General features: G+C 37.6%; 1 protein-coding gene across 1 annotated transcript in view; it reads right to left on the bottom strand.

Annotated features, from left to right (window-relative positions):
• Positions 1-233: 233 nt before the first annotated feature.
• UBE2E3 (ubiquitin conjugating enzyme E2 E3) overlaps positions 234-27,226 on the bottom strand; it is a 63,373-nt gene continuing 36,380 nt past the window's right edge. The window contains exons 4-6 of the mRNA XM_026091003.1: positions 6,219-6,351; positions 4,270-4,417; positions 234-2,743 (exon numbers count right to left, since the gene is read on the bottom strand). Of these exons, the coding sequence (XP_025946788.1) occupies positions 2,646-2,743; positions 4,270-4,417; positions 6,219-6,351 (379 nt within the window). The 3' untranslated portion in view covers positions 234-2,645. The remainder of the gene's footprint in view (positions 2,744-4,269; positions 4,418-6,218; positions 6,352-27,226) is intronic.

Below are 27,226 nucleotides of genomic sequence, written 5' to 3'. Positions count from 1 at the left end.
GTTGACACATCTTTGCCTTTCCCCTATATTTAAGATATTTACGTTTAATATATTTATATTCACCCATTCCTTCTCATTTAATATCCGCAGGTATTTGCTCTCAATGTACCCAGTATTCACCCTCGCACAGCCAGGAAAGAAATAATTAGAAAGCATCGGATTCTCTTTGCAACTGGTATTTTGGACATATTTCCACCAGAGATTTCTCCCCTCCCCACGAAAACAGACACACATTCTCATTTAACAACTAATTGATTTATTTAACAATACAAATTTCTTTCTACTGCATGGTTTAGCAGAGAGAACTTGAGAAACAAAATTAGCTTCTTTTTTTTTTAAGTTTAAATGTTTACACAAAACAACCTTTACTTCAGTAAATATAAAATTTACACACAAAAAACCTACATAAAAAAGAACAGATTCATGACAAACCAACAAAAAAAAGGATGGGAATTCAGTGTAAAGGATCCAATTGCAAGGAAGGCAAGATGGGGCAACACTAACAAGGCATCCCACTTGTACACCTAGGTATTTTAAATTGTAGGTACAATACAAAAACAAAATACATTAAAATTAGGATTAAAACCTTTATTGTTATACCATAATATTTTATGATATAAATATCTGTAAATTCTGTAGGCAATATAGTTAACGTGAAATACATAGTTTGCACTTCACTTGAAAGTCACTGGAGTGGTGTACGAGCACTGTGTAATATTGTAGTGTACTAACGGAGAGCAGTGAGCAGACTTTAGATATCCCACATAGATGTGATAGCCCCTTGTTTCTTTGCCAATCTATCTGTGCTGTTTCTCACTATGTTCAATGACAAAATGAGAAACTCTGGTCACCTTCAGCAGTGATTTCCAGCACTTCATCTCCTGGCATTAGACTGTTACCTGACTTAGGTGTATGGACCTGCCAGATCCCCTGTTTCTCATTCCCTTTTGCACTTTATAACCTGAACTCTAAAGCTATCTTGTAGCTATCAAGAGAGACTGGCTTCTAGGTTGAGATATTCGGGATCCGCAGTTCTTCAAGCCACCTTCAGCAATCTGTAGAAATATTTAAAGTAGGGTGGACAATTCATGCTCAAAGATCATGTGATACAAAAAAACAGATCTATATAGTGATGGCTAATTTTAGATTTAAATCTTTTAACAGTTTATATTGCTTTAATATTTAAACTTAACATTCAGTTTTCATATATTAAATGCACAGAGCATCTTACTGATGGAAGTGCTACAGTATCTCCAAAAAGACCAGGTGATAAGGGAGAGAGTAAAGTTTAAAATTAGTTGTAACTTTAAAAATCCTTTAAAGGGATCAAAACTCTTTTGTATAATCAATATTGTGATTGGCAATCTACAAAATCTTAAATTATAAAACTACTAGTGACTCTACTTTTTAAACTGTATGTACTATAAAGCTGTATCTTTGTTACTTACAGATGTTACAAACTTTCCAAGGCAGAAAGGGAAGAGGGGGGAGGAAAAAGTAGTCCGAAAGTCCTACAGATTTCATTTTCACTAGCAAAAAGTTAATTCCCCTCACAACTGTTTTTATGTCATAAAAATCTGATTAAATTTATTCTAATCCTTTCTTTTCTGGACAGATGATATAGTGTTCAATCATGCTTTGGAAGACCACTTGCAATGGACAATTGTAATTCTCCAGATTAGCAAGTCAGACTTGCTCTAATCAGAAGCAAAAGCACCAGCCTATCTATAACTTTGCCCTAGTCCTGCAGAAAAAGTTTGTAGCAAGATTCAGGCACCCTATTATGAGAGCAGAATTGGGCCTGAGGCAACCAGCTACAATAACCTCAGGAGTAAGCATACACAATGCTCTCACTCCAACTTGAGAAAGAGCTGAACAGTAGGAAATTTAAGGAAATAGTAGAAATGACATTTGTTCTGTAAAAGAAAACCAGGGAAAATTTAAACAATCCACAGGTGTGCATTAAACATTTAATAGCAAGCCTTTGCTTATGTATATTAATTTAAAGATTACCCACAGGGATCTGTGATACAATGGCCCTGCCTTGTTACTATAATTAAATTTATTCAAATATTAATTTAAAATAGGAAAACAAAGAAACTACTCCTTGGGGAACATGTTTATTGTGTTTGAGATGATACACTGGGTGCTCTCTGAGCTACAAAGGGAAAAAGGAAATCCTTTCATTACAAACTGACAAAGGTAAAAGTTAAAACAGTTTTCACAACAGCATGTACCACATATTGGAAATAGATCTGGGTTTAATACAAATGACATAATTCCTAGTAATCTACAGCTACCTTTAATAACTTCATACAGATAATGAATTAGGCTAAAATGCACTATAATATTTGGTTGACTTCAGGAACAGTATCCTTAGTACATCACAAAATACATTTTGATATCCCAAAGAAGCAAGACTTGCAAGTAGGCATTTTAAACATAACTAATCTACAGCTACAAATTTCTACTCTTGATAGCATTTACCTTTTTGGGGGGGCAGTATCCCAGTCTTCAAAAGGATAAAAGCAGAGTAGAATCAGTATAACATATACACAGAAGTCCGTATTGTAAAGGCTATAAAGATTTGTTGCACACTGTAAAGTTGCCTTCTGCACCTTCACACTGCACAAGTAGTTTGTCATTTATGTTGCATATCTCTTGGTCCACTGTCTGGCTATCCTGTCATGTTCTGCTCTGTTGGTCAGATACTGAGTGGCTATGCTTCCAACCAGAGGATCAGCTGTAAAAGACAGGAGAAGATACTTTAGAAACCATTCCACAATAAAAAGACATGATTTAAAAAATGGAATCTATTCCAAAGTATAGTCTTTGTTAGGCCAGCAAATGCTGTGAGATGAAATGGGGCTCTTATCATACAAGACAATTCCAAGAGAAAACACACAAGGCACAGTGAATAGGAAGAGATTTTAATCTGTTTTGGTAATCTGCCTTTTAGTATGTTAAAAGACAGGCAGACGCCTGTGTTCAAATGTTACAGCTGCTCTTTTTAGCCAAAACTTGACAAAAAGCATGGAAGGTAGTTTTGTAAGATCACCAGCAATCCAGGTACCATTTTGTCAGGCATAATTTGCTTATATTTTCAAACAACAGATGTTTTCAAACTACAAACCTTCCCCAAAAGTCTTTCATTTTTTAAAGACCTAGTCTGCTCAAGGAGGGTAAACATCACCTGTACAGACAGACATACTGCCAGCTGATGGTGACAAAACTACAGACAAGTACAACAGTTCCCTTGTAAACTGCAGAAAAAAAGAACTCGTTAACTTCAATGAAATCAAGTAGGCTGAGCCTACCCTCTAGGGCYGGAAAGCTCCATACACCTGACTCCAGGATATATCCAACAGCCACGTCCTGCCTGAGGGAAACCGTACTGTAGGGTGCAGCATCTCAGCCTCACTTCTCCTGTTGTTCCCGTCACAGAATACAATGAATCTTACCACAACCCTTCCCAGCCAGGCACCCTGCTTCCCTTTGGAAGGACTGCTGGGTGCATCGGACATCCTGGCATCCTCCTGTCACAGTGTTGGGACAAGACTAGAGCACTCTAGGGAGGAACACACACTGAGGGCATCACAGTTTTACTATACCAAGAGTCATCAAAATTTTGTATCAAACATGCCAGTCTGTTTCTCCCTGCTCCTTATCAGTCTTCTCTAAATGAATGCCATCTTAGCATCACCTCTCAGTTCCTATATTGACCATAAGCCATTAGCATTCATTGTATAATGGCACTGGTCATACAGTTGCTGCTGTGAAATTTTACTGCTTCCAGTGAAGTTCCTCACCTCCCAGCAGGAATAAGGGTTCTCTCTGAAAACAGCAAACATAGTCCCCCTCACATTTGCAAGATTAAACATTTCAATTGCTGTCTTCAGAGAAGGGACTTCCTGCAGTCGCTTCCAACTTGAATGATTTATGACTCAGTAAAGTCGGAGAACTCTGTTGCCTTCCTGGATATATCACTCACTTGCTACAGCTCCTGGGATACAGACCTTCAATGGCAGCAACTTCATTTTTTCTCTACCACACCTTGGAAAAAATGGGCTTAACACTGTTTGCTTTCTGTTGTGCCACAGGAGTGAAAAGAGCCTTTAAGTGTAGAACTGTATGCCAGAACAGGAGCATTTCATCCCCCAAATTAAAAATATTAACTTTGATTTAATCTAAATACAATCAAACATACAAATTATATATCATGTCAAATAATCCAAACAAGTAAGAGGTGATGCTCAGCAAGTTCCTTACCAGGGTTGCAGTCTGTCAAAAGAGAACAAATAGACAGCAGAACCTTGGAAATAGTCAAAGCAGGGCTCCAGTTGTCTTTCAGAATATCCAAACAGATGACTCCCTGACTGTTGATGTTGCAGTGATAAATTCTGGTACGGAAAGTAACCTAGAATTACCATGTAAGAGAGAGAGAAAAAGTCATTAAATGTTGCCTAGGAATGCTGTCCCTATTCTCTGAGTAGCAGAAGTGTATGGGGCACTCCCAATTCTGCGGAACTTCTGTGGAGGCAACACCTCTCTGTTCATTTTCTAAAATAATTTCACTTAAAAGTGAATATTTATTTTAGTCATGGTTACTTTTTAGGAGACCTACCATGGAAATCCTTGGTGCATAGATTACTTTCACAGAGGCACTCTGTCTGGTAGCCACAGAAATTAGGACCTACTTTGTCATACTGTGCACTATTTAATGAAGATACTGAACTGCATGTCAAGAACTATCTTACCACAAACAAAACTTTATTGCATTTATTGAAGGCAAAGAAGTAGACAGAATTTGCCCTGCTTATTCAGTCTTAGATTGATCTTTTCCTTACTTCTCAAAGCCTAAATATAGACCTTGAAAAGTAATATTTAAAACTAGAATATGGAGTTATTTTTGTTCAAATTAGCAACTAACTAAATCTTTGTAATACCTTTCATTAGGCAGGACATAATATACATCTAAAACAATGGTATCATACTGACACCATACTCGTTTTAAAATTATTTCAGACTAGTATTGGTAAACAATGAAAGTATAATTCTGGACAAATAAGAAGTTAGAAATATTTAAAGTGCCATAATTACATAAAGCAGAATAAGATGAGCAAAATATTCTTTTTCACACCAGTGCAAGGGGGAAAAAAATCCATGAAATGTTTTCTGAAACCACTGAAAGTCCAAAAATGACCAGACTTTTAACAAAAATCTACATGATTTTCATGGAGAATTTGTCTAAAATTCGCCATCACATCATTATAACAATCTTAACTCAGAGCAGATTAAATCTGTGAGTTTTGGAGAAGTGTGAAATATATAGAGGATATATTATTCTTTATGTTACAGTGCTTTAGAGAATGAAGAAAAAAGATATTGGATTTATAATAACAACACTATTGCCGCAGCCGCCACAAGYTGTAGGAAATACTGTGTGGTAGAACGTATTTATTCTTTGTAAATGTCAGCAGTGTCCTTCTGGTGTCATGGACAAGATTTGTAATTTGGCATGGTGGGGGACGGAGGGGGGAGCAACCGTTAGCTTCCATGGCATCTGTTAGTAAATTATGATTTCATAAATGTCCCTACTAATTCTGAGCCAGGAAATAAAATTTAATTTAAGTTAAGATTGGTTTCATTTTACAGAAAGAGCTTTTGCTTAAAAATATTATCAAACAAGACTGCTGATCTAACTAGTTGCACATACACTGACATTTTATAATAATGAATGTCATCACAATATTTTAGCCAACTTGAAGTCACATATAACACTTCACTTGTCTATCAAAATGAATTCATTTTTAGCCTTCTATTATTTTTGTAACAATTATCTGGAAAATATATAATACAGTCTCTGGATTATAAGAGAGAAAAGATTACTATACATATATTCTATCAGGTAGAACGAGAAGAAGCAGGCTAGGAAAGTTTGTGCTCTTTTCTATTAAAATTAGTTTTTTGAGTCTTACTCATGATAAGAATTACCACCTCATTTATCACCTGGCAAAGCTTGGAAACCAGCATTGGTGTGGTAATCAAGAAATAAATCAGATTTTTTTTGAAATTGCTAGCCAAGATTTCAGGCTCTTTAGCTTTCAAAAGACCATAAACAAGCTTGATTTTCAGAAAGTGCTGAGCACTCACCCTTTACAAGTAACATTCACCTACATGTAAAAAAATTAAAAACACAGTAAAAACCTTACCCTTACCTTTGGTGGCTTGAATGGATAGTCAGATGAAAATGTGATATCCAGGAAAAAAACACCTCCTTCATATACAGAACCTGGAGGTCCAAGTATAGTAGATCTCCATTCATAAATGTTATCTCCTTTAGGACCGGCGCTGTGCAAAGAAGGAGAGAGAGAGTCAGAGAGTCAGGTGCACCTCTGAGACAGGTATTTTATGGACTTTCTTTTACATCTGTTTTGTTTAATACTAACCACTTGCATATCTTTAACACTGCCTCATTTCCAACTGATTTCAATGGGTTCAATGTTTTAAGTAGGCATAACCGCTGGGCACTTTGCTGTCCCTGGGCTTTCATGCCTTTTAATATATAGGAATGGAAAGGATTGACTATTGGACTGTCACTGTCTGAAGCATATCCCTAGCTGTTTTCTGGTGGATTTGGTTGCTTCTGAGCTTTGGCTGCTCTGGAGCTCTGTGTCCTTCCTGTGACAGAGTTTCAATGTGCAAAAGAAGCTGCACATCGCAACCACACTCACCTGCTCTGCGGATTGAACAGATCATACCTTCATAAAAAATGTGACCTGTAAACACAGTGATACGCATTTATTGCCACTTTTTTACAGGCTGTAGAGTGATATGTTACCATTCACTGTGTGAATTCACATTTCCTGTTCACTACACGAACAGGAAAATGGGAGAGACTGAAGGAAGTAACCTGGAATTTTCTCAATTTCTGAGACATCATAACTAATGCTATCAGAACACAGTAACCAGCTAACCTCACAAAAAATCAAAGCAGAACCTTATTTCCATAAACAAGTCTCAATGTAAAAACTAAACTGCCTTTCTACAAAAAAAAGGTCCAGAATCGGAACTGCTCCATTCCAAACTGCCTGCTATGGAAAATAACGCTACTGAGCTCATGGAGGCACTGTGGATTCACCACATCCCGCAGTCGGGTCAGTAACCAGGCGCAGTGGAGAAGGGCCTTTCCATCGTCAGCAGTCTCTCCAGCACTACCTACACTTGCACACGTGGTCCTTGCTTTTCCTCCTCTCCTCTGCGGTCACAGGACTGGCATGACTGTCACGTCTCACTGCCTGTGAAGCAGGTGACAGGCATGGTACTAAGCTGTAGCCAGGGCCCTTGTGGTTTCTGGCACCGCTCAGCGTGGCTCAGAGCCTTCCTATAAGCCTTCCTAGTGTTAAGGCTCTTCCTATGTCATGTCACCTCATGTACAGTACTTCTCATGCATATGTCTGCAGCCTATACCACGGCATGTTGGACGTTCATCCTTACTATGTAGCCAAAAATGTGGGGACATTCATCAGAGACGAGGAACACGAGCAGGCTGCACTATGCATCTGCAATTCCCATGTAAAAAATCTGGCTATTTTTACATTATGGTCATATTCAAGAAGCAACCAAAAGCTGATTTTGATTATGAATTTCCTTTCAGTTCATAATTTCCCAAAATGTTTTTTATTTTGTGACTGTTTCATGTACCAAATATTTAAACTGTTGCAGACCTTTTCTTAACAGGACAAGAATAATTATGAATTCTGGCTGACATCCTTTTTAATTAAAAACAAAAAATTATTTGTGGAACTGCAGCTATTTTCCTTTTGCCAAAATGAAAGTAGATAGCAGCAATGTGCTAGTCTCCAGAGAACAGCCAAAGAAGAAAAGTTAAAAGTGATGTTAAATAAAGTTTGGGCCTAAAATCACTGCTTTTACCTTCCTATTTGCAATGCATGCACAACAGGGGAAAGAAAAACTGTAGATAAATTTTAGAGAAAAAGGGAAAATCCACAGGCAAGGAGGTCCATTTTTTATGATGTAACGAACTGTTTGTACCCTCCGTCACTCCAGTAGATAATTCCATTTGTGCTCTCTAAAAAGCAATTAGTGTAAGAACTGAAAATATTGGGGCAATAACGATAATATTTAAAACCCACATAGGCCACTGAAATGTTTTAATTAATTCTTGACATTCATCAAGCTTATAGCTAATTAGTATTATGCTTGGAAACCAAATTTCTATGGAGCAATTCAATTTCAGCATTAGATGTCCTAATGACTGTTTTATAGTTTAATGCAGAGGTTAGTGTTCTTGCCTCATGTGTCAGCTACCTTTCTTTCATACACCTTTAATGGCTGGATGCAATTCAATCAGATTAATGAAATAGCTGAATTAAAGTAGTGACATATTTCAGCCCAGCGAATCAGTCACAATTAAGTGCGGCTATAGCATCTAGTCCTGTGCCAAACTATCTGCTAGTCACTCACCAAGTGAGCACAAGGGCATCTATCAGTTAATAGCCAGAAGCTAAATGCAATAACTCTCTGCCTATTATTATCTACTGTCCTCTTCTATGCTACTGTTAGTGATATATAAAAGAATAAGGTATAACGTGAGAAGGGGAATTCTTATCCTTGTTAAGAGGAAGAAAATGCTGTGTTCAAAACCCCTGTTACCACTGAGAAAGGACTGCTGCAATATCAAAAGTTATATAAAACTGTAATAATAAACATACTCAGGTAAAGGCGAAAATCGTTAAATTGAAAGGTTGGCCGTTTCATTACACCTGACTGAGGTTTGTGAAATACCTATTTTAACAGCTGAAGTGTTGTCTCACTTTGCAGTGGTGTAAGAGCTACCCCTGCTTCATTAACAACTTGAAAATTCCAGCAGTTACCACATTATTGGTACGTAGAGACAAGCGACTAAAGCACGGAGACAAGACATCACACTTGGCTGTTACCACTTGCATATTTCCGCTGCAGACCATATTCAGCCAGCCATGCCCTACTCTGCATTTTGTATACACGCCACGGCAATCTTCTGGGGAAGTAAACAAACAGCGCTTGTTCCTCTCAGAGCAGAGTAACAGCCTACGAGTCTCACTGTATGCCACACTGGGTGGAATATCCCAGGCAGAGCACGATGATGGGGAATTTCCACATTTTTTTTTTCCTTTCCTTTTTCTTCATCATTGGAAGACCCAGCTCTTCCTCATCTCCTTAAGATAGTCTACGTGAATAAAGAATCCTCCTCTATTCAATTCATTAAACCAAAAAATCCTGACAGAGCTAAGGATCTGATGACTACTTAAATGTTCTGGCTACACAGCATACCTGTGCAGGTAATTGCTGCTAGTCTGCTGCTCTATTAAATTAGCTTACAGAACATCCCAAATTTAGTAAAGATACTATCAGTATATTCTCAAAAAAAGAATCACCTGGAATGCTTCATTTTTAAAAATATGGGATGAAAAAATCTTAGACAAAATAACAAAGCAATTCATTTGAAATGACAAAAATATTCTTTACAAAATTGAGATGTTTTTACTTAACACATAAAAACTGCATCTTTTTTTAATAAATTACATAAATTGACAGAATAAAGCTAACTGACTACATCTGCTTCCTAAGTAAATGTTCATTMTGCTGCTTCGCTGAGGGAGATATACCTGATCAAGATAAGACAAAGGACCTGCAACAGCATTTCATACAAGCTAGTCAGCTGAACAGATTTAATTTACAAGTGTGACTTCAGATGGCAAATTTGAGAAGACATGAGGTTAAACTCTAGGGGACTACAGGGTCACATCAGGTTCTTTAAACCTAACACTACTGAATCCTGAGTCTCAGGTTTCATGAAGATGAAGAATGGCTTTTCCAGCACAGTGTTATGAGCGTTCACATGGAAGCAGTGGCATTTACACCACCAAGAAGTTTGACAGACTTCTGACATGGTTTGTTACAGAAGTCAGTATTCAGCATTTGTTACAATCACTAAGTCAAAATGCATTAAAGCTGTCCATATGCAACCAGCTGCAGGATGAGAAACTAGGACAAGAAATTTCCAGCCTGCTACTTTCTGCACTCACTAAATACACTTCTACTGTCAACAGCACTCGTCTGAAACACAGTGCTCTAAATTCAGTGACAAAACGTAACTTCATAGTGCTGAGACTGTGATGATTAAAAAGAAAGGGTATGAAGGAAAATGTAATTTAGCTATATTTGATGTAAACTCTGTGTTATCCTTTATTATGAGACACAATTTGGGTCTGTAATAGGATATAACCAAGTAAAAAAATTCTGTTTTTTAGGAAGTTTCCTGACAGTGAAATCTGTCTGACTTGGAAATAAGTGTGGCCGGTACCATAAAACTAAAGGTACTTGTCTATATCCCAAGATGACCATCAGGGATGCTAAGTACTGACTTAAGTAGTAGATTCCCAGCATGTGCAAATCACAACGTATCAGAAAGCTCCAAGAGGAGTGAATGACCCCTGAATGACTAAATTCTGGATGACCAAATATTTTTCTAGGTTCTCCTTTCAAAGACCCCATCCTTAAGACTGACACTTCAGGATCCCCAGCCAGATACCATAAAGACAGCAGCTAACAAACCACAGGGGATACTTGGAGTGAGAGCTATGCAGGAAAGACAGCCTTCCCAAACATCTAGCTCAAGATTAGATTCAGCAAAAGTAAAATTCCAAAAGCTCTTCATAGACCACTCAACCACAATGATTCTGCCGCAATAGTTAATTATAATTTATACAACAATGTAAATGAAGGCAGTGCTTTACAAAAGGACTAAGGTAACTTTTTCTGTTTTTCTTAATTCAACTATAGGTACTGAGGAAAGGAACAATTAATGTCTGCACTTAAATATGTTCCACAATTACATACTTGAAAAATCCAGATCATAAAGCTAAGTACTGAGTTTTGTAAAATCCACAACACAGCTTCAGGAATCAAATTTTACAAATCCTGCTGTACAAAAGGCACTCAGCACAATACCAGCGTGAAAGGCTTTGTTTTGGACAGTGAAGTCTCAGTTAATGTTCTTGGATGACATTCTAGGTTGGCATAAACCCACTAGAGGGTAATGGGGCTGCAACATATATGACTAGGATATACAACTCAGGAAAATACACAGGTCCTATCTGCAGTGAGTCTACTACCTGCCTCATCATCTAAGCACTGATGAACTCATCTCTAGTGGAAGAGGAAAACCCCAGGCTCACATACAGAGGGCTCTTCTCCATGAGGAAGTTAGCGAAGAGGCAGGGACTCGCAACACTGACCATGCTGGGTACCTAGTGTGGATGCTGATATTTGTATCCCAGACCTCCTAAAAAATCAGTGTAAAGAAATCAGCGACCCTCTGAGGCCCAGTCAGCATCTAAATACTATTTTCAAGAAAATACTATTTTGAAGAAAATTTGACCATTACTTTTTTTAAAACCTCTTTTTCCAGTTTTGGAGGCTCTCTTTTGTACTTTTGGTTACAATCCTCAAGAAATGAAATGAACATTAATTAAAAAACATACTTTTGTGACTTTCAGTCCTGAGGCCTTGAAAAACAAACGACCATGGACAGTGATTTCCATTTTCTTTATTTTTCAGTGCCTAGTTTACATGACCYTCTGGAGGACTTACTCTCAATATCCACATTAATAGTGGCAGTGCCTAAACATCTATACTTACAGAATATGAGTGGTAAGTTCTCTATACACATAAAGTATACTGTTATTACTGGCAAGAGCCTCAAACGTAGCATAAGTTTTGGATTATAGCATTTTGCTGGGGTAGGATACATGTGGGTTGTCTACAGCAAAATATCAAATTCATCTTGAAAATGCTTTTTGATAAGGTACTTGCTATTATTAAGGTTTCCAGGTTATGTGCAATTTCTTACAAGGAAATAGTTTCAGTCTATTGTGTTCTTTATATAGCTATAACTGTTATTATTTTATCTGCCACTGAACTATCTCCTACGTCTGTTTGGTGAAAAAGAAAGGTTATTTACTGCTTCTAAAACATCCATAAAGGCTGTATGTAATTGAAGATACATGGAGTCTAGTTCACTGTACAAACCTTTGCTTCTGTCACTTCCTTAAGTCTATCATGCCCTTAAGACTGAAATCTAGAAATTACTGTTGAAAAAAGCTGATTTTTAACTCATGGATCCCCTGCTAATTCAGCCAGTTGTGAAGTAGTGCAGGACTTGTGCCTGAGGCCATGGTTTGATGCAACAGTAAATCCAACTTGAATTCCTATTACTAGATGAAAAACAGCACGGCTGCTCAAAGCAAAGTGCTGATCCAATATAAACTAACTTTGCCAAATCATATATGTTCCAAAAATGTCAATGGATTAGCTTTGTAACACCAGGCTTTATGCTTATTCAGGTATCATTTGTCCTCCTGCAGCCAGCATAAAGAGAGCATAAACTTCACACTGCATGGTCCAGCTTAGAAATGTAATCACGTGATCATATTTGGTTCATGTCAAATTGTATCATTAGGGGAATCAAATAGTGTGAAGATCTAGTATTAATCACCCTAAAAAAAAGGATTCCAGATTGTAGTGTCTTAGACAATTAAAACCTCTAGCACCAAGCTTGTCTTTAGTAGAAGAATATACACTGTTGTCACTGAAGCTAGATAACTTAAATCATTTGATAATTCCATCAAGGYTGTAATATGTAGATACCCCAAGTAATGTATTTTGTAAAACTGCTCTTTTTCCACTGCCAAAAGCCCCATTAACTACGTTTATTGCTATAATAGCTCAATTTTACTTTCCTATTTGTATTCGCATTAATTCTTAGGACCTTTTTTGCTACTGTTAGCAATTTCCGTCCATTTTCCATAGCAAACATACCCAATTCATGGAGGCAGAATTCCTGCAATTTTTCTTTTGAAAAATAACTATCCCCAGAATGTAGTTTGATAAACTGCAACAAGAAATACTGAAGTTAAGCCAGGTAACAAAACTTGTTAGATCAGATTTTGTCCATGCTCTCAACAGAGAAGTTGTAAATAAACATAACACTGCCCAGGCAATACACAGAAAATTTATCAAACATGACTTGTTCTTGAAAAAAGAGAAATCACAGGACTCAAAAGCATGAATAAAGCTCTTGCTAAACACTAGATTTATTTTTAAATATCTTGAAATCTGCATAGATTTCCCTTCCATATGCAAACACTACAAAAATTATCTTTTTACATACTCCTTATTAAAAACCAAACAAACTAGGTTAGTGAGTAAAGGAAAACATTTCCTGCTACTTCAATATGTGTTCACAATAACACATTCATAATTTAGGGTAAAATAAAAGACCAGTTCTTGTGTCTTCTTGTCATCACAACTGAAACACTAGTAGCACTCATGGCAAAATGGGTGCTATTTTCTTGCTATCAGTATAAACCTCAATTTGTACTAAGGCCAAATCATTTTGTCACTTAAAGAAATTTGTCTGCCAGGTATACTGTTCACATTTTCCTTCCACTCAAAATTACTTATTGAGGTACCTGTACTTAGCAAACAAGGCAATTTCTGCATTTCCTTCCATGAGGGAGGATCCTTCTCAACTCCCCAACATAAATAAAACTCTTTTGGGATACATGCATATTTTTTTCTTTGGTATGTTACAGGCTCCATATTGATAGTAGCAATCCCTACTGGAAGAATCACACAGTACCTGAGGAAGCATAGTTTAAGTTGCCTGCCCACAGATACACAAAATCTACCAAAGGCAAAGAGATGAGAGCACTGGCTGATGTTGCTGTAAAGTGTTATAATTTATGAGGACAATAATGGGACAATTCAAATCCATGCAGAAGAAAATATTTAGACATCTATGGTCTATTTAAAAGTTCATATAATTACCTTCACAGTACTTACAATTATCATTAATTTTATTCTGAAAACTATCTATGGTCCTTATTACTGTACACTCTGATTGTTTTATATTCTTTAACAGGTGTGTCATCAAAACCTCTGTGATAAGATGAAATTACACCCATTCTGAAGATGGAAAACTGAGGCACTCAGACACAAGATGATTTATCCAATGTCATACTGAAAACCTGGGCCATGGAGCATGACTAGAAGGTAAATCTCCCAAATCGAAGGCCATCAACCTACCCAAGATGGCCTGAGATTACATTATTAGTATCTCATTCAATAGTTCTAATGCATCCACATATCATCAGTCACCTCCATCATGCACTGCAAAATTTTCATGTCAAAAAGTTAAATGACATTGAGAAATGCAGTTTGGGATTTCCTACGAATATCTTCAATGTCACTTTTTATGTCAACAAAGAAATCTATTATTCCCAAAGCCCTTTACATATACACTTGAGACTGAGGGAGATCAGTTAAAACAATCAGTCTCACTAAATGCATCTAATTAATCTAAAAATACAACTGGCTTTAAAAAAGTAATCAACTTATGAACAATAACTGGGCAATTTTCAACAGCCTGCCAGTCAATTAAAGCTGTTAATGAAGTCCCCAGTTATCTGTCTAAACAAAATGCCTAAATTTTAGGCAATAAGAAATACGTAATAATTAAAAAATCTTTCATCACCCTTTGCGGATTATGTTTTATTTTTTAAGAAGCATATATTCAGCTAAAATTTTAAAAGAACTCTACCAATAAACAGTGTTTTTCAACACAGAAGACACATTACTTCACTAGAGAACCATCACAGACTAACAATTCAAGCCTAAAGCAGACTCAATGATTAAATGAGCACATGGTGTTAGTGTTGTGGAGATGCTTTTCTTCTATATCATAAAGGGAGAAAGTGCAATTTAGTGAACACAGTTTATTCAGGGACTTCATGAAGGATCAAGAAAGACAGCATTGCTGGTAAATCGCTTTCACTAAAATGCAAGCACATTCACCTGTCAAGGCGATGAACACCCAAAGCTCTTGGTGTTTGCACAAGGGAACCTCTTCCTCCTAGGACATACAGAATTAGGCTTCTTTGGTACTTCACAGGAATGTAGCTAAAAGTTGCCTTTTTCCTCCCTCTAACAAGCAGCTTTTAACTTCAGCAACAAAGTTACAGCTTGGCCACATGGAAAGAGAGAAAAGTTAAGCTAAAATCGGCAAGTAAGGCAGCACTGCCCACATTAAAACACATTAATACTCTGAATGAGAAGCATCCACTTAGGGATTTAATGGTCTTTAACACATGCATATTAGTTTCATGCTTTTACTTGTTTCATACTAACTTCCCTGTAGCCATACTCTTAAATAGCAAGCACTGAATATTTCACCCTCAAAAGAACTTATTTTCCTCATCTAAGTCAATTCTCAGTTCAGTCTTCCTGGTCATCTAGAATACACTTTCTTTCAAATGTAATTCTATTATTCCTTTTAAATACTTCCTCTCTCTTGCCACCATTCATTTCCACATCAAAGACTTAGCAGGGATACAGCCTAACAAAACAGAAAAATGTCATGCCACAGTTCATTTTGTTGGATGGTTAACTTGAAGCCATAAAAGTCTGATGGAGATCTCTATGATTAGTAAAAGGCTAGATTTCTCAAAAATAGAATTGAACTTTCCCAGTTCATACACAAAGACATTCCTCACCTCCACCTATGCCTCAGTAGAGCTCATTAACTCAGTCTTTGTAATGGTAAAAGAAGCTTAATTAATTGTTTCTGGAAGACTTTTTAGGAGGAAGAGCTCATGCTTGTACAATGCAATCTTCAAAACAGGTAATTGCATAGGAATTTTGAAGAAAAGTCTTCCACCTTTTTTGAATCCACTTAAGTGTCAACTAGTTTAGCAGATACACAAAGTGATGGGAATTTCATCAATGCCTGACCTTCTCTACACCCTCAAAAATCTGCCTGTTACAGTTCTGCATTGCTGTTACAAGTCCCACATTGTATTTCATGAATGTTATTTGCATAATTGCTGACGCCACAATTAATATTACCTTTTTTGAGAAGTAATAGGTTTTTTTTCCCCCAAGATCTTAGTCACTGTAATCTACGTAATTAGTCTGTTTCTCCATCAAGAAAAAGGGAAAATAAAGAAAAAGGGAAAAGAAAAATTAAATGGCATCTACAGTGTCAGGACACTTCTTTTTGCTTCCTCTTCAAGTTTACTCTTTCTTTAATATTCTGACTGAATCCATGCAGCTAACAAGTTCATTACAGATCTTGAGATGAAGAAATTCAATAGCAGTCACTAGTATCCTTTTGGTTTTGGAGTACTATAGGTAGAACAGCTGCAAAGCAGACTAAGATTTTGCTTGCTGTAATCCCAAGATTGCGCTACCCCTGCTGGGACAGAAGAGGACAGGTAGCACTACAATCTGGAGCCCCACAGAAGTGACAGCTGGATTTATTTAAATGTGCTGCTACTTTCTCTACACTCGCAGCCTGCCACTCTGGGGATGGAAAAATGCAGGGGGGTTCCCAAGCATTCCACAAACCAGTGCAAGAGTGAACCCCACCTTAATCATCCTAGCAACAGAGCAGTACGAATGCCTCTTTTAACACATACATTAAAATACATTTGCAATCAGAYTGAATTATGTTCATAAATTCAGATTCAGCTGCTACAGGTGACTAACTTGATGGAAGAAAAGAACATCAAAGGTGATGACAGAGGTGCTGACGACTGGCAAACATAGCCATAGTGTGTTTGGGGCCTGGTTCATTCATGAGAATAACTTCACTGTTTACACTAGGCACGTCATTTGGGTGGATCTGGTCTACAGAGCCATGCCACCAGCCTCTCAAATGATTCTGAGTGGCTCATAAAGCCACACTCCTGTGACTAGCTCCCAACCCCAGTTCACGTTCCATTTCAGACACCAGTATGACTGATTCGAGGAAGTTCTCTAAAATCAGTGCCTGCTACCAAGAAGATCCAACAGTCCTAGCTTAAACAGTTACAGGAATTACTTTTTTGTTTGCAGCTCTTAAATTTTATAATGAAAGAGGAGAGAAACTGCAGGTAGTTCTTGAATTAGAAAGGGCTATACTCGCTCACAGAAGCCTGAGTTACAGTCACTAAATGACAACCTTTTAGCCACTTTAATAAGACTTATAAAAACACTGAATCTGAGACTGAACTCTCAGGCTACCTCACTGTTTCTTGAAGTTCATTACCATCAAAAACAGATGCAGAAATGCCATGTCAAGTCAAACTCTATTTATGTGTTACGCTGAAGTCTATGCCAAGAGCAGCTTCTTGGCTTTTAAACATTCGGGTTGTTGGACTGACATTTGTCTCTAATATGAGAAACTCCCTCAGTCTTTGAGGCAAGACACTAAGCAAGAGCCTAAAGTAGCAGATACAGATGCTCTGAAGTGCCCTTTGTCACTTCAACACTTCCTTTCTGAAAGCCAAAAAAATGGAGTGCTTGAGAGCTGTCAAAGCAGCAATAAATTTTAAAGTGAATTTAGTGTTTAAAGTGGGCAGACTGACAGTATTTGAAAAGGAAGTGTTCTGTTTCTCCATTTAAGACATACAGCATGAGTGTATTCGGCAGGCTTCCCTCTCCTTAGCAGTTAGTCTGCTTTTACTACTGACCTGGTAGGGATATAATCTCCAAAAGACTTTCAAATGTGCAAAGGAATAGGATTTCTATCACTTCCACTTACTCAGTATACAGCTGTAAGCAACAGAAGTTTTACTTCATGTCAGTACAGATGACTTCTCAAGTCTGGCTCCCTTCAGAACATAGCTGTGATGACCAGATGACTTTTGTCACTAGCTACTTCATCTGAACTGAAAAAAATTAACTGTTTTGAAAGGGCATGAATCTGGTTAGCCAAAAAACAAGAACCCTGCTCTATGCAGTGGTGTAATATTCAGAAGGCCTGTCTTTTATCTTGTTCCCACATTATTGGTTAATAAAACTTCCAGTGTTGAGGACTGATTAAATAAGATTTACACTTTTTCACAAGACCTCATGGTTTGAAATGATCAGCAAAGCTCTGGCTGTGGCCTTTACACTATGGTTAAAGCAAAATAATGACAAGTTTTGCATTCAGAGCAGTGCATGAGTTTATCACCAGTGACAATTTTTTATATTTTTTATCTAATATTACATTGATTTTTTAACTTTGTATTTTTAATCACTAAAATAATTCTGCAAATAAGCTTCTGCTTATATGAATATGTAAAGCAAATCTCTGGGGAATGACACACTCCAGCAGACCCAGGAGCAAGGTGACAGATGCTGTTCCACAACCGACTCAGCCTGACACAATCAGCCCCATGCTTACTCCTACCCCTTCCCGCACACTCCTGGCCCTCCCTTGACACCAGCAGTCGTGCTTGTAAAGTTGCAGAATAAATTGTTTTGTGGTACTGAGCAGGTTGAAAACTAACCAACAAAAAGTGATTGCTTTTAGGCTGGCTCAGCTCCTTGAACTAGTTTGCTGCAGACTTGCACAAATAACAGCACCAGCACAAAAAAGGGAGCAGGAAGCTGCAGCTGTGGGGCTGCAGCAACTCCAACTTAGATTGGCTTAAAATGTGGGGGAATTATACTCTGAGAGTGCACTTCTAGATCAGCAATGTCCTCTTTATATAACTAGAGGCACAGGATAGTCTCTGTCTTTTTTCCCATTCTACTCTTTGTCTATTTGTTATGTAAGATGTATAGTTACCAAAGATTATGAGCACTGTTCTGTACCAGCTATAAGGTAGACTTGATTTAGGTGCTAGAATATTAGAGAGCTATTGCTAATGAACAGGGAAATACTCCTCCAACACTGTACATTTCACCAGTTGAGTATCACAGTCTGGAGAGTTCAAAATAAAAGCAGCTGAGGATAACAATGTGTTCTGCATCATGCAGAATTTGAGACAACTGAGGCAACATATGGTATAGAGCATATATAAATGTAACTTGTGTATTAAAAGCATTAAAAAACCCTGTCAATATGAGTTTTAATTCCAAAAGCATAGCAATTCAAAGGACTCAAGAAAGCATTGTGCATAAAAATACATGGAAATCAATGTCTAATTTAAAAGTTTATTTTACAATAAAAAGTGTAGTACATTGAAGAAAAATATGAAAATAATAATCATTCCAGAAAAAAATCAATAAACATCTTCTACTAAATGAAACAAGTCTCACTCAGTAAAATTTGTTTATTGAAAAACCAGCTCCATCCCAACTGTAACTCCCTCTAACAATGTTAATTTAACGAATAACTCTTCCAAATTAATGTTCGTTGTGGAGAGAGCTGTAGCATATCAAACAGAATTTGTTTGAGTTAGGCTTGGAAGCAGGGCTTTATAAACCTTCTCTAAGACAGCTGACAGCCAAAGCAAAGCAGTAAGGATGAGCTAAGAAATTAGTGATCCACACCGAGCTCTGCTATAGACCTTGGATAACCGATACATATGGACTAAGATGTGCTGCAGCTGCATTCCCCCTTTGTCACTTCTTGCTGTTTGGAACCATAATTAAACAGACACGTTATTGCCCGCTGCCCACCCTGAGGCTGATCAAGGCAGCTGTTAAAAAAGCAGCAGTTGGCTTCCTGCACGAGGACCCAGCGACTCCGAACCTGGGCAAAGCAGGAGCACAGGGAGGCCACAGCACGCGGTGGGTGTGCTGAAGCCTGCTGCTCACCGGGTGAGGTCGCAGCACCGGTTGCACTGCACTCAGGTGTTAGATACAGCTACAGTGGAGACTGCCGAATGGATGTAATCTCAAGAATAAAAGGTTCAGGCTGTGCAGGTTTTTTATTTGAGACTGTAAGCATGACTTGTATGTACTGTTGCAAAATTCATCAGGTTATATTCAAATTGAGTATAGGCTCTTCTAACATGTCCTAATACTATATATTGATATATAACCCTGCTTCCTTAGTATTTTCAGTCAGTCACATAATGTTATGTTATGTTATTAACCACATATTTGCTCACATTTGCAATCTAGGGAAAATAAAGCTCTCTTTTTGCTGAAAATGCCTAAATTTAAAGTTTGTGCAGCATTACTAGGAATATTAACTTAAGACAGATTGCTTGCTCTTTGTACTTAACAGATTAAGAGCTGAAAGGATAAAAATTTTTACTAGTAGTTAGCCTGCTGGGACTGGTTCCCAGCTTTCAGATGATCAAATATTACAAAATGTTTATACAATTAATGTATCATTTTGATCTTAAGCCTTTTCACTGTAGCTCTCTAAGACAAGATCAATATTCTGTTTTACAGACAGAATAGTAAACATAACAGAGAAATGACTTGCTAGAAGTTATTCTATAAATAAGGGACACAACTGGATACAGAAACAAAATCTCCTGAGTCTCAGACATGAAACCAAAGCACCAGGTCTCAGTGATTACCACTTAATGATTGAAGGTTCATTAAAATCCCCTCCACTGTTCATACACTTGAGTTTCAAAAACCACACAAACACACATTATTCTACAGTCGTGGTGTAGAATAAAATTGTGCCCCCAAGAGACAATTAACAAAACAAATCCAAAAGGAAAGTTTTCTTTCTTGTTTATTGTAATTTAAATTCCATATTCAATGGATAGCTCTATAATATTCTAAAATTCTTTTAATTTAAAAGTGCTGGAAAATACCAGTAGTAGAAGTAGTAGTAATAATAATAGTAATAATTATTAATAATATTAATATAGTAATATTATTAATTATATAGTATGTAGGATATATTAATAATAATTATTATTATATCTAATTCTGTGGCCTGGTTCCGCATTCTTTGTGCCCAGGAGCACTGCTGCACTCCCCAGCTAATGCTGCTTGCCAGGCGCAGAGGGCTCACCCCAGTGCCGAGCAACGCAGGCATTCTGGGCCGGGCAGGGGGAAGGAACTGCCGCCGGTTGCACCCCAGCAATTCCCAGCTGTCCCGCAGTCCCCAAGGGACCGCAGCAGGCTGCTGCAGGTTCAAGTGGCAGATTGGCTCAGAATGGCAAAGTCATAAACAGCCCCTTGACAGTTTGCTCCCTCTCCCCCACTTGCTAAGCAAGTATCACCAGAGGAGACAATACCGAAAATGGAAAGGTGCTGGGCAATTTTTTTTAAAGGAGGTAGTTTTCAACAAAGTACCCAAAGAATCTTCTATAGCCCATTGATAATTTGCGAACACAAAGATCTAGCTTTTCAGAGTTATATTTCATCTCCCTCCTGCTCCCCCTCTAATTCAAGAAGCAGCAGTAGCTTTCACAGAGCAGAACTCCATAGGAGCTGGAAGCTAATTACCAGATGTCTAGGAAATTTTTCCAATCTGCACAACTCCATCCAGTTTGTAATGCTTAACATCAGCTCTTTGGAACCTTTTCATCCTTATTTTCTTGTAACAAATTTTCAACAAACCAGRAGAACTTTGTTCTCTCCTAATAAAACAACCTAAAACATTAACAGTTCAGCATGAAACTAATGAATTAAATGTATTTTTCTGAAGATTTGAGCAAAACATACAGAGATTTCCAGATTTATGTGAAAATTTATTAATTCTTGAAACAGTGCTTTGGGCTATTTCTTTAAAATAACTTTAGAACTACAAAAATGAATACAAACAATGGTTGTAATTTATTTACATGTCTTGCCAAACATATGGCCAGTAAAAATGCTACACTTACTGAGGACAATTTAAATTAAAATCTTACAGGGGCTTGAAAAGAGAGTGGATGAAGTCAGATGTTTGTTCCGATGAAATTGTGCTTGACAGAAGTTCTGTCCACAAAATTTTACTCCAGATAACTGCTAATGGCAATGCAGAGCATGGAGCATTCATGTCTACAGTTACAGTAATGTAAATATTTTTCAATTGCCTTGTCTCTGGGGCATATAGTGACAAAGATGAAGAGTTACTCGGTTGAATATTACTGCTCCGTCAGTATTATTGGCATAGGAGACTGCGTCAGTTCTCCCTAATCTGTTTCAGTGGGATCCATAAAAAGTAGCTGTATGGATTTAGTATGAAGCAGGAATATGGACCCCATTCACATGAGTGCTTTTGCTTGCAGAGTTGGGAAGGGTTCAGACCACCACAGAGGAAGGGTGGTAACATCGTTATTGGTACAGCTGATTGCAAGTGAGTGTCTGACAACGGGATGACTGTGCTAAGCAAGGAAGGATGACTCTAGACTATGCCCAACCAGCCCCAAGGGGTAGTCTTCAGAGGCCCAGGATTGCTCTAATTTACATCTAATGATATTATGCCTACTAAGACTGACACTGTGCTGTATGTCTGTTGTCTCCTTGGAACACGTTCAGCCCAGGGCTGAAAGGAATTAGTGCCACAGCTTTTTGCTAGCTTTAAAGCAGGAATCTCCCCTTTAACATCAAAGGTGCTTTATTTGAACCTCTTTGGCTAAAAGAAACAAAGCAAGAACTTTCCCCTAGGGCAAAACATCTAGACTACTGGATTTCATATGTTCTGGAAAGATTTTGTCATGACCAAATCTGGAAGAAGTACCTTAGTTTTTTTTATTTTGTACAAATTCTGTCTTGTGTATGTAGAAGTATATACCCTTCTGAGCATTCAGTTTTAAATGCATGCATTTTGGATAATAAGCCTAATGCACACTGCACTTTCTGGCAGTTGAAAATCATCTGCTACAAGCAGTATCTTTCTCAAGTAAATACTAAATTAAGTAGCTAAAATATTGTTCTCAGCACAGTATATTCACAAAAACATTCAGAAGACATCAAGTTTATAGCAACTGCCACTATCAGAGGAATGGTATCCCCCAAACCAACTAACACTTAATGACAATCTTCATTTGAGCTGCTATTGCTAGCAAACACCAGTATTAACTACAAAACCTCTTTTGCTGAAAAGAGTGCAAAACTTATAATTAGTGAAAGGCCCAACATATTGGCAATGACCTGGCTCTCTGAAAAGGTTTAGAAATTTATGTTTTTATATAATTTTAAGCACTTACTTTGGTTAAAAAATGACAAAACATGATAAGATTGCATTTAGTAAAGCAAATAATTAATGTGTAAAGAAAAAACAGGACAAATTCATCTTTAAAGGTTCACCATTCATCTACAAGGAAGGTTTTGCTGGCCTAAATCATGTGAACATAAAAAGCCCAGAACTACCTTAAAAAAGGACTGAAACAAGTAAGACGTGCTTGGTTTTACTTAAAACTTCACACAGTTAAATAAACTACAAACACTTTCTGAGACTTCATTGCAGACCTTCCTTTCAATAAGTTTTCCTCTTTTTTTCCAATCTAAAAAAAAAAAAAAAAACAGCAAGAGGAAACCCAAAGAATGAGAGAGGATAAAGGAAGGAAATATTTGAAAAGAGAACAGATTTACATACTTTTCTTTCCTTCCTCATCTCTTTGTAGGAGAAAAGGAAGAACAAGGAGAACTTTCCCCAAATTAAAAAAAAATTCTTGTTTCAACACCACAATGTGGGAATTTCCCCTATAAAAAATAAATCCCAAATTACAGCTGCAGAGCTAATTTTTTGGCAGGAAACATGTAGGACAAGGTTTGACTAGTTGAAGCTACCCATATATGTCAGTTTAAGTTGATCAAAAATGTTTCATCCCAATTAAAGGCCCTGGTGGCTCTTTCCCTCTCCTGCCTCCCTTGCCTCAGCCAGCTCTTTCTGCTGCTGAGCCCACATGCCGGGGACCCATGCCCGGGGAGTCCGCTAGACCAGTGCCCTTTCCGAGCCACAGGACAGTGTATGCAATCCTGAAAGCCCTGCCTGGTGCTACGGGTCCTGCTCATTTGCTCAAAAGGTAGTCTCTTCTGTGCTGTAGTAGTCAGTAATAGTTACCTCGGCTTCCCCAGAATAAAAAGACAGAATATTATTAAACCTGGGTCTTTGTTTGTGGAGACAAGCTACAGCCTAAATATCAACACTGAAATATTCCATGATTTAAATTAAGGAACACTAAGTTTCTCCTCCTCTGCGATTGCAGAGGTGGGATTTTTTTCCCTCTAGATCTAGCCATAAAAACTGGAGATTCTTAATCAAATTCTATTGTTCCGTGAGTATCACCTCAATTTGCTATATCTAAAAACCTGACTGTTCGTGACTATAGTGACAAGGTACTTCTGATATCTTCCTTACAGTTCAGCTGACACAGTATTTGAACATAAAAAGCTCAATGAGTACATCAGCTTTTGAGCAATGACCAATTCCAGTCAGCTTTTAGAGACAGATATGGCTTCTTGCTATGTTTTCTATATGAATCAGTGTCACACGTTAAACCAGTTATTTTCCAAAGCCAGGATTCAAGTTCAGTTTGTCAAAAAAGTGACCTGTTTTCACTAAGGATAGTCTTTATACATATTTACATTCAGAAGAATCATTAGCTTAATTGCTTTAATTTGACTTTTGCAGGAGAAGGCAAAGTCTATTTAAAAATCTTATTTCTCTTTCATTAAATATTTCCTTGGGAATTCCAAATGCCTCTAGATTATATTCTGCAACACTAACCCAGTTCTCTGAAATCAGAAGTTAACATAGCACACATCAGATGTCTAACAATGTTCATTAAATGGTATCCCTGTTCTGTTTATTCTTTCTGGCTATAGCCTAAAATGTCACTGAACTGATCTACTACTAAAATAGAAGCAAGATCAATGTAGTTACTAATGGCCATTAAATTACCATCTTATCACACATATAATGATGACCCCGTATTACTCTTCAGTCACCAACTATGTTAGATTCAATGTGATAACTTCTTTTTGTTGCCCAAAAAGAAACAGAAGGGAGATGCATCATTAATTGAGTTGTTTTAACTATCCAAAATGTCACAATGCATCATTAACTGTAGGTGCCTATGTGACAGTCTTCACATTACGAATGTTGTCTAAAATCCACTTGAAAGGAACTGTTTTTTCACTAACTTCACAGACTTCAAAATCAGGTCTGGAGGTAAAAGTGTAAAAGCACTGGACTCCAAGTTGACTTTTGCTGGGACTGAGGGACTGAAAGTACTCTTGAAATGGAACCTTGGCTCTGAAATAATTTGTACGCTTAAAAAAAACTCGTATGTGTTCCTACTGTGAATGAGAGAAATGACTGTGTTGACTTGGGGACAGATATGCCAGAGGATTATGGTTTCACGAAGCTCCCATTACAAGCTCCCAATTTGGCAGGCACCGTATGACACAATCCCTCCATCAGCAGCATGGCCATATCTCTCAAAGAACAAAATTCAGTGAGAGAAGACCGGACAGCTCTACCACATGCTACACTCCTTGTGCCTTCAGAAGAAAGGAAGCAAAAGGTAACATTTGTTAGAAGGAATTCAGGATAATAATGTACAACAGTTACCCCCTTTTACAGAAATAAAATTACACTACATGAAAGAAAGTGCCACTCCTGAACTATGTGAATGTGTGCACTTAAGGCCTATGTGGAAATGCCATATGTGAGCCAAAAGTGTAATGCTAAAGCAGCAGAAGTGCTTTTCCAGTCAGACCAATAAACTATTCAAAATAAAATTTAGGAAGGGAAATAATGCAAAATCTGGTACCATTCTGCTACTGAGAATCTATGCTGATGTGATGACACCACTAATTTTTGACTATTTCTATATGCTTTTCGTATATTCAGTGGAAACAATCGCTGCTGTCAGCTCTACCGAGCCCACCCTAAGTCTTTGTGTATTAAAGATAAAAAATGACTTACACTGTCTTCCTCTAGGGCATTTGGCTCTCCATGCTATCTTGAATACCCTGCACACTTAAGAGTGCTTCTTTTCTTTAAATATTAACACATATCAGGCATTATTAAGGCAATTTTATGAGAGTGGCTTTGTGAAAGTATCTTCTAACATGCTCTACAACAATCAATCTAGAATGCTGCCACGTGTCTCTAAAACACTTCAGAGTAGAGAAGCTTCCTTTAAAGAACTACCCCAGTGAGGCATCAACCACCAAGCATGACCTCATTGACCACTGACTCATCCAAGTCAAGACAGAAGATGCAATCCACCTTTAATACAAGGCACTAAACCACTGAAGGTATAAAGACAGTGATTAGCAATGTGAACTGGAGCATTATGTTGATACAGAGAGCATCCATGTCTCAGGTATCTCATCCTTAAAAATCTTTAAGGTTTTAAAGGTCAAGTGCCACCTAAAATCCATCTAAAAGCCGGGAGGCAATTCTGTTGGCACCCCCAAGAACGTGCTGCCTAACAGGCACAGACTGGATTTCAGTTTCTGAATGGCCTCCGGGCACAGCTCCAAGCGAGGGCTGTCACAGAGACAAGTCACAAGGTGAAGCAGGTACAGATAAGGGCCACATCCAAAACAATAGGCTACACTCAGTACACCAAGTACAAACAAACCAAACATAACTGTCTATTGGACATCAAAAATCATCCAACAAAAATAAATACCTGCCTGACTTCTCTCTGCCTTTATATACTTGCTGTTTGATTGATTTTGCCAAGTTAGGTCCAGAACACTAATGTACTGCTACTGCAGTCTGGCATGAATGTTCATGCATACTCTCCTCCTAGTTCAAATTTTCAAACTCTTCTTCTACACCCTTCCCACTGCATTCACGGCCTTCTCAACCTCCCTTCAGAAATGCAAGGAAAAGAAATATCTTCTGCTAAAATGCCAACTGTCAGAGAGACCACAGTTCTCCCAGAATGTGCTGATATTTGCTCCACCTCTTTCCCTCCGTCTGGCCCAGGCGAAGGAACCCATCCAATCTCAGAAATAGGTTCTTCCTTTTCCCTTGAGCATATCCCTAATACTTCTTCAAACTATTACTCTTCCTACAATGGTCTTCTTTTCCTTGAAAGTCTAATCTACTAAAGGGGGAAAATAGTGAATGTATTAATTACAAATGAGCTAGTTATGTGCTTCATGTCTACTGAAAATATTCATCAGATGATAGCAATATTTGAGTATCTTTCACCATCACTGATTCCAGCACAGACCCAATTATTCACCCATGGCAATTTAATCCTTTGATTGATATTCAAACTGGATAAAATTTTTACACAAAACTTTTCCTCAGCACATCTCTGTGAGAAAGCAGATAACTAGACAACCAGAAAATACTAAAAACTAGAATACTTTTTGTTTCTGGATTTTTAGTCCATTGACAGCAATGATCCTCTTTGTGCACAGTACAATACTTCTTAATTGGTTTATGTCTGTTGCATAATAATATAGTAATAATCTATCATGTTTTTACTATAAACTAATTTGAAAGAGTATGAAATACTGTCAGCAGGTGTTT

This window comes from Apteryx rowi, unplaced genomic scaffold (assembly GCF_003343035.1).
Source record: "Apteryx rowi isolate R43461 unplaced genomic scaffold, aptRow1 scaffold_89, whole genome shotgun sequence".
Taxonomy (NCBI): domain Eukaryota; kingdom Metazoa; phylum Chordata; class Aves; order Apterygiformes; family Apterygidae; genus Apteryx; species Apteryx rowi.
This window is presented reverse-complemented; position numbering and strand designations above follow the sequence as displayed.